The sequence below is a fragment of the Onychostoma macrolepis genome, chromosome 08 (genome assembly GCF_012432095.1).
Source record: "Onychostoma macrolepis isolate SWU-2019 chromosome 08, ASM1243209v1, whole genome shotgun sequence".
Lineage (NCBI taxonomy): Eukaryota > Metazoa > Chordata > Actinopteri > Cypriniformes > Cyprinidae > Onychostoma > Onychostoma macrolepis.
The window spans coordinates 6,794,472-6,810,647 of record NC_081162.1 but is presented as its reverse complement, the minus strand read 5'-3'; the positions used below and the strand labels follow the sequence as shown (position 1 = coordinate 6,810,647).

Below are 16,176 nucleotides of genomic sequence, written 5' to 3'. Positions count from 1 at the left end.
GTCTAAATTCAAAACACTGGAGAGAGTCGTTTCTCCTGCCTACTCCTCCTCAGACTCGATGATGGTTGCCAGATTGGGGAGACGCAACAGGAACAAGAGCAACTGACAATGGAAGGTGACGAGGCCTTGCACTGTAAATTGATGAGTTTATTTATTTGTGTTTTATTATGCCTCTGGTCATAGAGCTTATTAGATGGATGCAGAGGCTTTTTAGATTGGGTACAATGTGCAATCTCTGACCCAGTTTGTTTACTGGCTTCCATGGATGCAGTATGCTGTGTTTTCCGCTAACTGGCAGCCTGGGGTGTCAAAATACTATTGGGTAAATTGGCAGTGGGCGGAACCACACAGACCAAAACAAAAACAGACATTCCAACACAGAACACACATTTCAGAGTAGAATAATTGGCTGTAGCATTGTTTTTTGGAGAAAAAAGTATGTGAACTTAACATGTTTCCTAAATATCTGCAAACTTTATTATATTTTATGCATTAGTACAGTCAAAAAATTATATGGCCCCTTTAACAATAACTTAAAGGAAGCAACAATGTTCAAAATGTGAACTCTGTCTTGAAGAAAGTATTTCATGACAAATATTTTATCAGTCACTGAGTTTGCATTTTGAATGATGTTAAAATCATTAATTTTATGTACTGTATGTGAGACAGCAGTGCACTTGCAGAGACAGCTCTGCCCACAAGCTCTTCTGATTGGTTGTGATTTGTGATTGATTTTGTTGCATCTTTTGTGGACATAAAATTAGCTTTCCCAATTCAGGGGCTGCATCCTAAGAAGGATGCCTCACCACACGTTTGAGTCTGCAAAAGTTGAACCGAGTGTTGTTGAATGGGACAGTCCAGCCTACAGAGGATTGATCTCGTCACCCAGCAACTGTTGAAGAGCGGCAGTGACATTTGTAATGGACTTTTCTGAAATTTATATTCAACTGTCTGAAAACAAAAAAGGGTTCATAACCTGTGTAAACTTGTCCACTTTGGTCCATTTATGTATATAATAAAAATATATATCTATGAAATCACATCTTTGTAAGATGTAAGTCAACATTTGAAATGTTAGACATTTGAGTAAACTGAAACTTAAAAATGTAATCCGACATTTTCTCTCCAAAAAATCCTGTCATCATCGATGTGCAATAAATCTTGGCATAGCCTGGACTGCTATTGATCCATTCGTTGTATCTTTCATGATCCGGGAAACAAAGGACGCATTTCGAGGCTGCATTTGAAGAAAGCTTCAAAACAGGACAGCCTTCACTGAGCCGCTGTGACACATTCAGTTTTGAAATTCAGCCTTTGAAGCATTGTCACACAGCTATTGCTTGTCGCGGGAATGTATCTTTTGTTTCTTTTTTTACTTATCAGGTTGATATCTTAGCATGCTAATGGCAAACTACTGAAATCAGCTAAGCTATTACATTTATTCATTTAGAAGATTTTTTTTTTCAAAGCATTCAAGAAAGGCATTTTGATGAGTTCTAGTTCAGTCAGGATGCTAATTTAGCGCACAGCATTCTTGCATAACATGTTCACTGTTATGTTAAAAATGCAGGTAAAAAAAAATCTATGTAAAGAAAGCAGTTTTTGTGTCACATTTTTAAATATGTCCAATTAAAAGACGTAAAAAAAAAAATAATAATAAAAAATGCATTTGATAACTGCATTCTGTTCTATTCCTGCATTTAGCTTTTAGTGGAATTGAAGTATGCATCCTCCTGTATGAATGGCCCCTTAGAAGGCAGCTGTCTGTGTAGGCATTTGACAGCAAGGCAGCACACTTGGTTTTGGAACAGAGTTGTAATCTCTGTGGCGAAAGATAGCATGATGGATGATTTCACACTGTTCCTTGGAATGATAACAAAACATTATCAAAACTAAGTCTCTAAATAGATTATGAACATATAATTCCAAAGGTGTGATAGAGTGAAAGTATCAAATATCCTAATATTTCAATAATCTCAGTTTTATATAAATAGTTCTTATGATCATACATAGAGTTTTAATGTGGCTTTGTGTTGGCTTGACAGATGCGTGAATCACTGCGTGGCTCTCTCCATCTAATAGCAGTGATGAAAGCTCCCCTGAGATCACCTCCTTCATCACTGCTGATGCCCAGCAATAACTCACCTTTCTTTCAGCCAGCCGAACAGGTGTGCTAAGAGCTGTGTCAGTGGACAAAAATGCAAAGCACTTCATGAGTATGAGTGTGCATCTTTTTGGCAAGCTGAGGTCCATTCCCTCCTTTGCTATGAGTATTAACATTATTTTAGCTAGTAGCACAGAGCCAGAGTGCTGGCAAACAGTGTTTGACTATGAACTAGTGTTTGACTAGTTTGACTTTTAAAAATGCAAAAGTGTTCTTGACAACACCGCATGCCTGGATATGTGCCAGGTTCTTACAGTACGCTCTACTCCATCACCTGACGAATTTCTCCTGCCATGATGACTAGGAAACATACACAAGCATCAGACTCTGTCTATAATGCATTGCTAATTTTGTCAGGTACTATGTGAAACCAACTAGGCACAACTGTTTCCCAAAACCATAGTAACAAGGTCACACCTTCATTATTTGAACCATGCTGGTTAAACAATAGGACTGTCATTAATGATGCAGGCGGTGAAGCATGTAAACGGATGCCCATTTTCCACAAGTTGATATGATTCTTTAGGGTCTTAAAGGCAGGCTAAGCAATTTCTGGTAGCCAATGTTGATATTTGAAATCACCAAAACAAACACGCCCCTACCCCATAAAGGTCTCGCCCCTATTTTGATAGCTCCACCCCACACATACGTACGCAACCCAGGCAACAATTAGTTCTGTGAAACAAAGCAAAACCAATGTTACACCGTGTCTAGAGACACGCCCCTTACTGCTGATTGGCTACAAGTTTGTTTTGTTTTCATACTCCACCGTTAATGAAAAGTCTGTAACATACTTTAGTTAAAATTTCTCAATGGTCGTGTAAAACAACACCCTTTTAACCTGTCAAAAACAGCTCTGCACACAGCAACCCATTTTAGTGCAAGTTTCTTTAAATGCTAATGAGGTCTGCTCACCCCGTCCCTCTCTTCCGTGGGACGCGAGCTGTACTGTTTACTTTAGCTGCATTTAGCCGCAGAACTGGCTAACTAGTACGTTATTAGGAAAGACGATTTGCAAAGATTCATAAAAGAACCTTATACTCACTTCTTCTGGAGGTGAAGCTGGATCACGAATGATTCGCGTAAACATAGACGCATTTAGGTAGATCGGGGGACGCTTTCCCTTCAAAAACAAACGTAATCCACTGCGTTTTCAGCAGCTCAGATGTCGTGAGTAAATGATGACTGCTATGTTCATTATTACATCCAACAACAGAACACCTCAATCAGTTAGGAGACATTCTTGTCTACATCTGCTCCGGCACCAAAACAATGGCGTACTGATGACAGCTCACTCAGGACGGGTCTAAGGTAAAACGCCAGTGTCAATCAACAATCGTTGGAGGGGCCTTGGCATGTGTGATGTGTGAAATGCTAATTGTTGCAGAAAAAAACATAGAAGCCAGCCAATCAGACTACAACTTGATAGTTTGTCATGTCTTGCCATTTTGTTGCCAAAGAATGATCTGTAAATAGTCCATGGTTTTGTCAGACCTTAGCTATCTATCTCACAAGTTGATTACAAGTTGATTACTATGAGAAGCCAGTGTCCAAAAACAGTTCATCATTCTGCTGGTGAATCTGAGGTGACTTCTTATGCAGTGCTGAGCACACAGAAAACAAGGTAAACAGTGTTTTCAAAGCGGGTAAAGTGTCGGGGTTTGTGAGGCAATGTGCTCTCACACAGGCTTGGCTGTTTGCAGAGGAGCGGAGCGGGGAAAACCACTCTGCCGGTTTCTCTTACAGAGCCCAGCCTGTTGATTTCATGAGGAAAAATGTTATCACAGAGCGTTCCAGAACTACCTGCAAACAAACATTGCCAAGCACACATCCTCACACAGGATACGCTGAAAGCCTGCCTGTGAAGGTTGACCTTATGGCTATATCTTTATCAAATTATCCCAATTCACAGGGCCTGGGACAACATTTTTATGGGTGGCCACCTTCCCCCTCCAGGCCTAATGTGTAGTCTGTTTCGTAGAGGACCGTAGTGGGACAAGTACAATGTCCCCAATTACCCCTAGCAATGGTCCTGCTTAATAATTATGACTACAGGAGAAAACATGCAAAAAAAAAAAAAATGCAAGAAAACTGATTCACATCACCGCTATGGCACTTTTACAAGCCACAATCCCACAAGCAGTTATTTATTTCACTTTAATGACTCGCGTTCCTGCTTGACCCATCAGATCATCTATTTGCTCAAACGGCTTGGTGCTTACGCTAATTTAACTGAATGAAATCTGTTTGCCTGCGGAGGCTCTCAGACTTTCCCTGAGTCACCGGCCATCAAAAGATGCCTTTATCCTCCGCAAAGTCAGAGCTAACCTGCTGCAATTAGGTCAACACATATAATCATACACACGCACACGCTCACTCACATTTTAAAAAGCTTAATGAAGGAGCTTCACCTCACTTGAATTTGTAATGGAACACCAGTGTGCTGCTGAAATGCAGTATACACTGAATATTGCCTACTAAATTGAAACAGTATGCAGTATGAAACGATAATTATTTCAAAAGAGTTGGAAATAAAAATGGTCATTTATAATTTTGTGTAAGAATGTCTTCAACTTTGGGAGTCAGATCAAATAAATGTGTCAAAAAACAAACAAACAAACAAACCAAAACAAAAAAGGTTGCTATTGCTTTTGGTGTCCTTAAAAATTTGGTCCGCCCATTAAAACTGGCATTGCCTAGGACTTCAAAATGATTGCACAAGCTGAAAGAACTTTTAAATGGTATATTCAGTGCCAGATTAGAATACTATATAACCACTTTAGAATCTATTACGACTACTCATGTTTTTTATGTCATATATTACAAAATACCATTTATAACCAAAGCTTTAATTTGTGGCATGGATCATTTTTTTAGTTAGTTTAGGTTTTGCAAGAGTGTACTAGCTTAACACACCGCTAGCAAACTAAACTTCAGTTTTGATGCAAAAACTTGGTGCTAGATTTACTAACTGATCGCACCAGCGATAAACCTCTTTTGCTGTAAAAATAAAAACTATATGGATTTACTAAAGACACACAGTGAAACATTAACAATGAAATGGTCAACACAGTTATTTTTGCATTTAATCTTATTTGTAGGAGTTTACGACGCATGCATCGTGATACTCTCCACAATTGCGGTAGGATGACGCAGAGAATTGTTAAATAAAGTTATTTTAGTTTTCTTTGCGCACAAAAAGTATTCTCGTAGCTTTGTAAAATACAGTTGAACCACTGATGTCACATGGACCATTTTAACGATGTCCTTACTATGTTTCTGTGCCTTGATCGTGGTAGGACCCTTGCTGTATATGCAGGATCAGAAAGCTCTCGGATTTCATCAAAAATATCTTAATTTGGGTTCCGAAGATGAACGAAGGTCTTACGGGTTTGGAATGACATGAGGGTGAGAAATTAGTGACATAAATGTCATTTTTTGGTGAACTATCCCTTTAAATGATGCATCTCTATTTGCATACTTATGCACTACTCCAAGCCGTTTAAGTATAAATAGTGTGATCAGTGTGTTCACACTGAAAATTCCAAAAAGTAAAAATGTACTTCAAATGTCAGGATGTGACACAATATACACTCAACTGTCACAGCTTTAATTAGGATACTGGACAACAAAATAACCTTATATAATTCATACACTAGACAGTTGAGTACACAGTGCATAGAATAAGTCCATATTGTATAGTGTGTCATTTGGGACACAACTAAGTTTGGGACACAACTTTAGCATATGTGCACAGCCGAACACATAGCCTTTCAAAGTATACTCCATTTAATAGTGTGCACAAACACATGCATACTAAAAGGTTTCAGCCTTGTCCGTTGTCTGCACTATTTCTCTCCAGAAGTTATTTGCTGAGTGCATACTAGTTTAGCATACTGCTGGCATATCAACAGCGTGCATATGGTATACTTGCACTATGCTGATGAAGAAATTCATGCCACACACTGTACACATACCATAGAGTATGTGTAAAAACCAAAGTATACTTTGGGTTTAGTCTATGCAAATTGTAATTTACACATTTCTTTATGTGTTATATATATATAAATAGCTTCCCTGCAGGGGTCCTTGGTGGACTCGATTCAACAGAAGAACCCAATTGTTCATGACACTGGTGTATTCATCACATTGGAAATGGCAAATTTACACTAGTATAGTCACCTGGATGACAAGCGTATACCGAAAAAAAAAAAGAAGTGTAGGCCCCACTTCAGAAATAGTAAGGAGGATAGTATACACTTTATACATAACCACAGTTGTCAGGTCCTCTTCCAAGCAACCACACAAATCTGTCTGGTATTGTCATTCTATCACATTTCTCTTGTCTGTTCTGAACAAACACTGGCAGTCAATGACGTGTCTGGGCCCGTTGTGTGCGTAAAGCTTTACTGCAGTTCTATTCAGCACTGGCTCAATTTGTCTTTGTGAGTTGTGTTTGTTCCAGTCATGCTTTACCACCTGACTAAATTAGAAGACAGACTATATTTGGACAAGCATATTGTACTACCACACATACTATTTTTGCAGTATACGTATACAGTGCACTTCATGCAAATGTCTTGTATGCATGAAATACCCCGATAATACATTTGCTAAAATGTGAACTCACTGTTTTATCACCCAATGCAATGCGTTCAACTTGACCGTCCAATTTCAAGTGTAATGAATAAACTGAATTATCAAAAATGATTTTTGCATTATTTTTCTTGACTCATTATCTGATTGGTCTGCAAATTGTCAAGACATTTATACAAAATGTAATTAAAATGCAAGATGACAACTGGATTCCACTTACTGAATAAAACACAGTGCTGAGGTCATGTGATGAATGGAGTAAGATCATGTGACAACAATTTAGTGTAGAAATTCCTATTACAAGTTTAGACGTGTATTTTGATTGGCATTCTATGGATTCGCTGTGAAATTTCACATTTAATTCTGTTGTTTTTCACTTTCCGACAAAGGTATTTCAACACTAACGTAATACAGAGTTTTTAAAATGAGCAAAATGTGTGTATTAGATGTTGTTTTATTTACAATTTCAACTCATGATGAACTGTTTCTGCCATAATTCTTAAATATTACAATTAAATGACCATACTACTGATTATGTTATTAGTGCATAACACATTCTCTTCCGAAAGTATTTTTAAATGCTATATTAGATGTAGATTATACAAAGTAGCAAACTAATATTCCATTCCAAACACAGCCATAATAAATTATATGATTCAGATTAAAGGAAGCACCTGCACACTTGGGAGGAACCTCAGTGACAAACAAATTTCATGCTAACCATGCAGTAAATGACCTATTCATTTGGGTGGATATGGCATGTCACCCAGAGTTGTATTCAGTGTATAGTTTTTGGGTCACACCTGGCATGTCACAAATGTTATGTTTATAGCGTCCCAGCATCTGTGAGCGGTGAGGAACCAACCGTATCCTCTCCTGGACGTCAGCTGTGGAAATCCCAATGCACAGAACTCACTCTCTCTGTGTTTTTGCCCATTCTCTCCTACATAAACTCGTTCAAAGTCTCTGTGCTAATGGAAAAACAAGTGCAATGGGTGTGTGGACATGAGAGTGCGGTGAGACGGGAGGTTACCTGGAACAGAGACAGACGCTGGGTGTGAGAACCGACCCAGGGTGGACACCGCAGCTGTGTGTGTGCTTGTACCAAAGGGTCAAGGTTTGGCTTGTTAGCGTGGCCTTGTTAACCTCTGCCAGTAGACGTAGTAAATACGTACATCATATGGACCCAGAAAGCTTATTTTTCCATTGGTTGCCAGTGAAAAGTAGTTAAATGCATTACAACATTTTATTTTTGATATTCCACATTTTACTAACTATAAGTAATTTCGCAACTACATGTAAACTAGCAGCCATTAGAGTAGTAGACTGTCTGCATAATTTCTGCTAACACTTTATGTTGATGGTCCTAACAGGCTACTGCAACTCTAATGAGAGTTAGCTGACATTTATTTGCAAAGTTACTTATGACCCTTGGTTATTCTGTAGCAGATGTTTCACCAGATTATTATTTTTTTATTTTCATTTTTTTTCATATACTACTATTCAAAATTTTTAAAACACAAAGGGGGTTGCACCATTAAGGATTAATTGAAGCAAAGTTTAAAGATAATAAAAGATTGGTTGATCTAGTTTTAGTTCTTTTTTGTGATTAAAATCTTCATCTGTGTTTAATTTTAATTGTAGGTGTTTTTTAATTATTATTATTATTTAAACCTCCTCACATGTAAGTTAAACATTAATTCTAACAGAGATTTAAAACAATGTTTAACGTAAAGGAGAAACAGGATTAAAATTCATATATATTAAATGTATATTAAACGTATCAGAATGATGGTTTAAATGCAAGTCTGCTTATTTTTAAACAAAGTTTAAAATTTGATGCAACAGAATTATTGGAATACCTTGATTTAATCTAGATTTAACCTTAGTTTTTGTTGGTGCAAAAAAAAAAGAGAGACTGTTTTACTGTTTACGGTTTTAAAAAAGCTATTTTCTATTTTTATAGAGGTATTTTAAGTCTGTATTGATATACAATATAAACTATCTGTGTTGGCAAAGCCCTATTTTTTGAAAGTCTAAAAAGCAGTGATCCAAACTGTGATCACAAGTAAACTACATACTAGTTGTTCATAAGTATTGATTTCCTTTTAAAACATAAAAATACATTTCAACAGTAGTGCATGTTTTGTTTGTTGATAATTGTCAACTGCAGTTCTATTCATATAGCATACATCAACTGAACTCACACTAAATTTGATGTAATCACTTTGCAAGTTCAGTTCAGTTAGGATTTGAATCTCTCTGATCTCCTCTGCCACCTGCTGTTTATTATCATAATGCACTTTCGTGAATAAATTAATTGTTCAGGCAGTGAAAAACAAACTATGTAGGCTACATTTGAATTATTTGTTGAAACTAGTCTATGTTTTAAAATAGGAATAGACTTTCAAGACAAAGTGCACTGAATCATTGGACACGACTAACTACTTATGGAACAGGCTTTCCATTTACAGTTAAAAACCTTTGTCTTCTTAGTGTGGCGTAAATAAGTATGAGATCTGTTTAGGTCTGTTTCAGTGGTCTCTCCAGCACTTTACTGATCCTAAACTCAGGCTCAAGGCTGGACTGACACTACTGCTCTTTGGGTTTGGGTGTGGTGTGGTTAGGCTTGGCAGTTTTTGATCCAATGATCCCCACCCACTTTCTGTGGACAGATGAGTGGGAGTGAAGAAAAGAAAAGGAAGAAAGACATAGACACACTGAAACAGAATATGCTATATTATATTATATGTGAAATATTATACTCACGCTCATGTCGTTCCAAACCTGTATGACTTTCTGCTGAACACAAAAGAAGATATTTTGAAGAATGTTGGAAACCAAAGCGTTTCGGGTCCCATTGACTTCCATTATCCAATATGGACAAAAATAGTCAGTGGGACCAAAACTGTTCGGTAACCACTTTTCAAAATATCTTCATTTGTGTTCAGCAGAAGAAAGAAAGTCATACAGGTTTGGAACGACATGCGGAACAGTCCATCATTTTTGGGTAAACTATCCCTTTATAAATTGGAAGTACTCTAATACTCCAATTAAAGAACTGAGAAATTATTTCATTTAATATGGGTCAGTTAGGCAAAGTGTAGCTTTATCCCAAAACACATGTATGCTCACCTTTGAACGCTAGGCTGTGGGAGAGGTGATGTGGGGTGGTTTTGGGAATGGGATTAAAGCCAATGCCCACCCACCGTGGGCTGCCAGCGCCCTCTTGTGTACAGTTAATTCCTTTCTTCCCTCTCCTTTTATGACCATTACACTTCTTCCACTGGTTGGCCTGAATATAAACAAACAAAAACAGCAGAATTATGCTGGACAGAAGCACTTCTGGGGCCTGTACCATGATGGCAGATGAACAAATTCAGAGTTATAGGATAAGTTTTGACTTGACAAATGCAAACCACTCCAATCTGGCTTTGTTGGTACCATGAAGCTGATCATCAACTTTCTCTGTCAACTTTCTCTGTCAACTCAGGCTTGATCCTGAGTTAATGGAGCACGTGCACATGAACGTGTGACATCAGCGGCGAACAGCCAATCACAACACAGATCAAGCGTGATTCACTTCTCGCGAGAGAGTCAGCGAGATACAAAACTCTTTTGTTAAAGGTTAAGAGATTAAAGAATATGAGGAATTTAAACGCATTTCCACTGAATTACTTGTCCATGAAAGAGGACAAATAAAGGAAATTATCTTGCTCTATCAGTGCAGTCACAAGTGAAACTTGTAAAGTTAGTTTATATAGTTGATAATATATAACGATAGAGACTCAAACATGTAAGGTCACATGTAGCCATTTTTAAAGTGTTATCTATTAATTCTACCACTTATTTATATTACATATGATCTGTATATATTAATATTCATTTAAAATAAATGCTTTATAATAATTGTTAAACTAAAAGTGCTTGTGTAATGGAGTAATAATAATATAAATCATATTAAAATTGTGACCTTTAATTTGTAGGAAGAGAAACTGGGGGAGTGACTTTTGTTTGTGTCAGACGTGTGTCACTTTGCTCACATCCGATTGGTCCAATTTCAGTTTGCGATCTCTAACTCAGAACATAACCTACCCCGGAGCAGGTTAGTTGTGCAGTGTAAGTTACTATGGTAATGAACGCAGCTAAAAGCCAAGCCACTTTTATGGTACCTAAAACCCAGGATTGGTGCAAACTAAACTGAAACTTACCTGGCTAGCCAGCTAATCCGGCTTCATGGTACAAGCCCCTGCTTTGAAAGACTAAGAGTTCCATATAATTAATAAAAAATGATTATTAATTTATTCAGACACCTTCAACATTTCTCACATTTTCAGAGTTTATTCACTAAAGTTTAGAAAATGGTAATAAAATAATACAAGAACTCAGAGTTAAACTGTGTCAGAACAAATTCATCTTGATAATGTCAGATAACTTTGATAGAAAGGTATGTAATGATGAATTAGGTTGAATAGCTATCAGCTGTTAAATTTAAGTACACGATTAGATAATACCAATTTAGCTCAACCAATTACCAAGCAATGCTTCATTTTGTTCAGTCTGTGGTGTGAAAAGGTCGCATTAGCTATTAAATAAAAAACACTTAAGCAAAACATGGTCAGGTCAAAGTGTGTGAATCATTTTTGGGTATAATATGTCAGTTTTCTTTATTTTGCTATCCTCACTTAGCCTACATAAATGAACTATAGTGTCTTGCACCCACTAGTAAAATAATATCAAAAATGATATCTGGTGTCTGAATAATTTTTGGTTTGACTGTATTTTTTTTAAATAGGCATTTTAAATAAAAGTAATAATTATACAGAGAGACAAATTTATGTATTTATTATTAAAGAGTTGAATATATCCAAACTGTATTAATACTAATAATACATATTTTTAAATGACATATAAAATCTTTTTTTTTGTAAATATATATAAAGTTTTGGCATCTACCAATTACTTTTATTTTTCTAAACTCTAATGATGCCCTCACATTATTATGGCTGCATAATTATAGCAGACACTGTGCCTGGTTACTCACCACTATGGACGGCTTGGTCATTGGACAAGATGGAAGGCAGACTAACTCTTTTATAGTGATGTTTGGAGATTTAGACCTTTATAGTGAAAAACAGATGCCAAACATCAGATAAATGCAAGTATAAAAAAAGCATTGTACATGTGACTAATGAACAAGTATGGAATTTATTTTTCAAGTAGCCATACGTTCTCTTTTTCCCAGACGTGTCCTGGTCAGGACTTTTTTAAATGGGCTAAAATGTCCAGGTTTTGAATTTGTACTCCTATGGACCCTTTTCACAGACTGTGATGACGCGTTTTAACGGTCTTCAGCATCGCAAATTCTGCAAAGCTTTTTATAATTTAATTTTTTTTTTTAAATGTATGTGCATTTACAACACTTAAATTTTTCATACATGTAACGTATGAGGATTGTAGAGAGAACATCAATAGGAAAACAAAGCAATCTAGAAACCCCGGACAGGCCAAGACATGTCCAGGAAAAATAGGACATATGGTCATCACATACTTGATATCAATAACTCATAAAAGGTGGTTTAAAAATACAATAATATGCAGTACTACTTATATGATTTATAAAACAATGTTGATACAATGGGAAGCAATTATTGTAAGGTCAGGCCTACTTGTTTCGGCGGAGCCACTGAGGCTCATGGTGCGGGTTGGGAATCCACATAACCACTGGACACTGTGGCAACTCAGAGCGGCCCATCAGAGGACTGATGTCAACTGTATTTAACTGCAATCACAAGTCACAATTTATTTAATTCAGATATGATTATTGATATTTTGGAAGTCAAGTGTAACTTCTACATACCTTGACCGTATTGTTTAGTTTATCGCTGGGCAACATGATGTCTGGGAAGGAAAGATTTGCCCTGCCAAACAATAACCAGAGACTGTGAGTAGTGGTGGGATAGAAAAATAATAGTTCTGATCACTTTTGTATTAATGCAGTGATGTATTAGACTTACCTCTTAAATTTCTGAGTGTCTTTTGTCTGTTTGCTGAGAGAAACGCAAGAGACATCATTCAAAGACGCCTCTGTGTCAGCACCGTACAGTGGTCTTTCTTCAATCGGTCTCCCCCGTCCAGCCCATTCAGAGACATTAACTATACTCAGAGATGGAAAGTCTTCTGCTCGTATTACAAGACCAGAATAACAATATTGCATTATACAGACAGAAATCAAATGAATAAGGGACTGGATGTAAATGACACAAAGAAATGATGCAATATCCAGAAATCTGGAATGGAAACACACCATTTTTGAGAGCGTGTTTCCTCAGGCGTGCTGGAGTGTGGCGTTTGATTCCTCTGGTGCAGCGGCGCTCAGTGTCCCAGCAGCATGGGTGCGAACACAGTGCCCTGAAACAATGAGCTCCATCCACACTGGCCTCAAAGTCCCTGAAAAATGAGGGAAAGTTTTCAAAGAACTACAGTGAACCTGATCAGACTTGTGAGTGGAAAGACTTAAAGCAATAGTTCACCCAAAAATGAAAAAATACTTTACTCATCCTCAGGCCGTCTAAAATGGATTTGTTTCTACATCGTAACAGATTTGGAGAAGTGTAGCATCATCACTTGCTCACCAATGGATCCTCTGCAGTGAATGGGTGCCGTCAGAATGAGAGTCCAAACAGCTGATAAAAACATCACAATAATCCACACCACTCCAGTCCATCAATTAATGTCTCGTGAAGTGAAAAGACAAATCCATGAACGTCTAACATCCAAAACGTCCGTCTGTTTTTGTCTTCTTACATCAAAATCCACAGAAAAATCCATATACGTTCACTACTGTTTTAGACTGTTTTCACTTATAAACAGAGCCTGATCTGGGCATATTTCCCTCCTGATTCAGACTAGACTACTTTTTCACTGGAGAAAACAATATTATGGATAGAGGACTCAGATGGACTGGAGTGGTGTGGATTACTTGTGATGTTTTTATCAGCTGTTTGGACTCTCATTCTGACGGCACCCATTCACTGCAGAGGATCCATTGGTGAGCAAGTGATGAAATGCTAAATTTCTCCAGATCTGTTCAAATGAAGAAACTCATCTACATCTCGGATGCCCCGAGTGTGAGTAAATCTTCAGCAAATTTTCATTTTTGAGCGAAATATTCCTTTAAAAATTATTTTTAAGCCTATTAATATTCTAGCATATCAAATATTAGTGAGAAACGTTCAAAATAACCTCACAGTCTTTTATTCATTTACTGAATAAAATGCAAGGTGACAATAAAAATAGAACAACCCTTTAACGTCCTATTATTGTGATAATCATTTATTTCCTAGGATTTAAGAAAAGCGCTTAGCTAACGTTTTATTTGGACTGGATTTGGTGTAATAGCACTATAACACTTATATAAGCTTACCTCATTTGTTAAAACAAACATCAGAGTACATCCTCGCAAGCGTTAACTAACTTGTGCCTTTGCTTGTGTAAAGTTTGGTTGCTTAGCAGCAGCAGAAGTTCACTGGCCTACTTTCACTGTAAGCGCTCACGCAAATCGGACGCGATGCTGCTGTGGTATTTGTTATGCAAATCAAACTGTTAGATTTGTAATACAAATAAAATAGATTCTCAAATTAATATTATGAAACATTTTCATAATAATAATAATAATAAAAATAATTTTACAACGGTTGATGCATCATGAAATAAATATAAATAATAATATGAAATATGATAACATAAATAATAATTAGTTATGTGTTTTTAACAAGAAAAATGAAACATACGTAGTACACGAGGAATAAATAAAGGAAATCCATTATATTTAATAATTTATTTTAAATTATTTTCGTATTATTCATAAATTTAAACAACTCAGCACATTAACTATAAGCACATTAAAACATATTTTAGATTTTCCAAATGTGTTTTAATTACTAGTTTTGTTTTTTTCCTTCTCGCGCCAGTGCCGCGTGACGTAAGCGCGCGTGGTCAGGTGGCGGGTCAGCTGACACCAGCAGAACCAGGAAGCGCCTGGAGAGAATTATTACACGTTAATATTTACTCACCGCATGCAGGCGATCATTACTTCATATCTGGAATATAAGTAATTCTTGCGCCTCAGTTCGCCTCGCGGTGTGAAGATCAGTCAGGGCCATGTTTGCAACAGACGACGAGGACGGAGACTTTCTGTCTCCCACTGGAGGGTGAGTTCCTGACGGACAAAGACACTATCTTGCAGGCAAAAGTCATCAAACAAACGACATTCACTGTTTAAATAAAGTTTGGGTGGATGTGTAACGCCGAAACTAAAATGCAGCGACGGTTTGGGGAAGAAAAAAACAATTCTGGTGCCAGAGAGAAGAGAAGTGTCACTCATTGGCTAAAAACGGACAGTAATGTAGCAGATATATTGAAGCTTTCTAATGGCTGACAGGTCAACTTGAAGCTTTTGAAACTTTTGTTGCGACAAAGTACTTGAACAGGCAAGTGAGTCGTTTGATGCGTTGAATAACATCGAGTTGTTTTCAACATTCAACACTTGAACGTTACATGTGTCCCTCTCACGACGTCCATGATCATGTGATGTCTGATCTTTAACAGTCCTCTTGCTTGAGGTGTTGTCAATTCCACTAAACTCATCTCAGTCTATGAAGTATTTTAATGACAGATAGCTTTTTTTCTCTAAACTAAAAACTCCAAAATGTCACAGCCCACTTAAGGACCACCAGTGGCCCCAAAACTTTAGAACATTAAAAAGCATTAAAGTCTCAATTGCAGAAGTAACTCTGATTTGTGTAATGTAAGACTATCAGACATTTTTAAGTGTTGTTTAAGTCAGGGTTTTCTTTTTTTTTTTTTTTAGATATTATGATTCTCAAATATTATGGTTCTCATACATGAGATCCTCGTCCTAAAAATTTAAATTAATATTATAAATTTGTCAAAATATTATTTGGAAAATATTTAGTTTCTATATATGATTTATATGATATCCTACTGTATCATATTTGATACGCAAATTTCTAAGGCTTCTAAATGATCAACATGATCAAAACTTTGCAGTCTGTTATACTGTAAAAAAAAATTACATTACTGACTATCAATATTTAATTTTACTTTTTGGCTAAATAAGTATTAGCAACTGCACCATATTTCATATTTTTGCTCAGTTTGGGATAATGTTTTTTCTTCCTTGAGTATGAGCTCCATATTCACCTGTATCATACTATAGAAGCCATAAAAGCCTGATCAACTTTTTTTTTTTTTTAAACAAATTTTTCAACCATTTTTTAAATACTTTGTATAAAAATTATTATTTTTTTAAATGTCTGTTATTTCAAATGTCAGGCTTTACAGGATTACATTACATTATGATATTTTTTTCTACTTTTTATAGTGCTCTACTA

The 16,176-nt window shown here is 36.6% G+C and overlaps 2 protein-coding genes across 4 annotated transcripts in view; one reads left to right on the top strand and one right to left on the bottom strand.

The window, feature by feature from the left end:
• Positions 1-7,188: 7,188 nt before the first annotated feature.
• Positions 7,189-14,975, bottom strand: LOC131545382 (uncharacterized protein C9orf43 homolog). Of its 3 annotated transcripts, none has more exons than XM_058784138.1 (8): positions 14,836-14,975; positions 13,068-13,210; positions 12,778-12,916; positions 12,621-12,681; positions 12,430-12,542; positions 11,805-11,880; positions 9,896-10,055; positions 7,189-9,425 (listed from the first exon to the last, which is right to left on the bottom strand). In XM_058784138.1, exons 1-8 carry the CDS (start codon positions 14,850-14,852, stop codon positions 9,295-9,297), a joined length of 840 nt encoding a protein of 279 aa, XP_058640121.1. In that variant the 5' UTR covers positions 14,853-14,975; the 3' UTR covers positions 7,189-9,294. The 3 variants fall into 3 exon arrangements, with proteins under 3 accessions (XP_058640121.1, XP_058640119.1, XP_058640120.1); XM_058784136.1 differs by having other exon boundaries at positions 7,190-9,425; positions 12,778-12,940; XM_058784137.1 differs by lacking the exon at positions 14,836-14,975 and adding an exon at positions 14,187-14,336 and having other exon boundaries at positions 7,190-9,425; positions 12,778-12,940.
• The window catches only part of fkbp15b (FKBP prolyl isomerase family member 15b), a 26,962-nt gene continuing 25,619 nt past the window's right edge, over positions 14,834-16,176 (top strand). Inside the window, exon 1 of the mRNA XM_058784131.1 lies at positions 14,834-14,973. Coding sequence (XP_058640114.1) covers positions 14,924-14,973 — 50 coding nt within the window. The 5' untranslated portion in view covers positions 14,834-14,923. The remainder of the gene's footprint in view (positions 14,974-16,176) is intronic.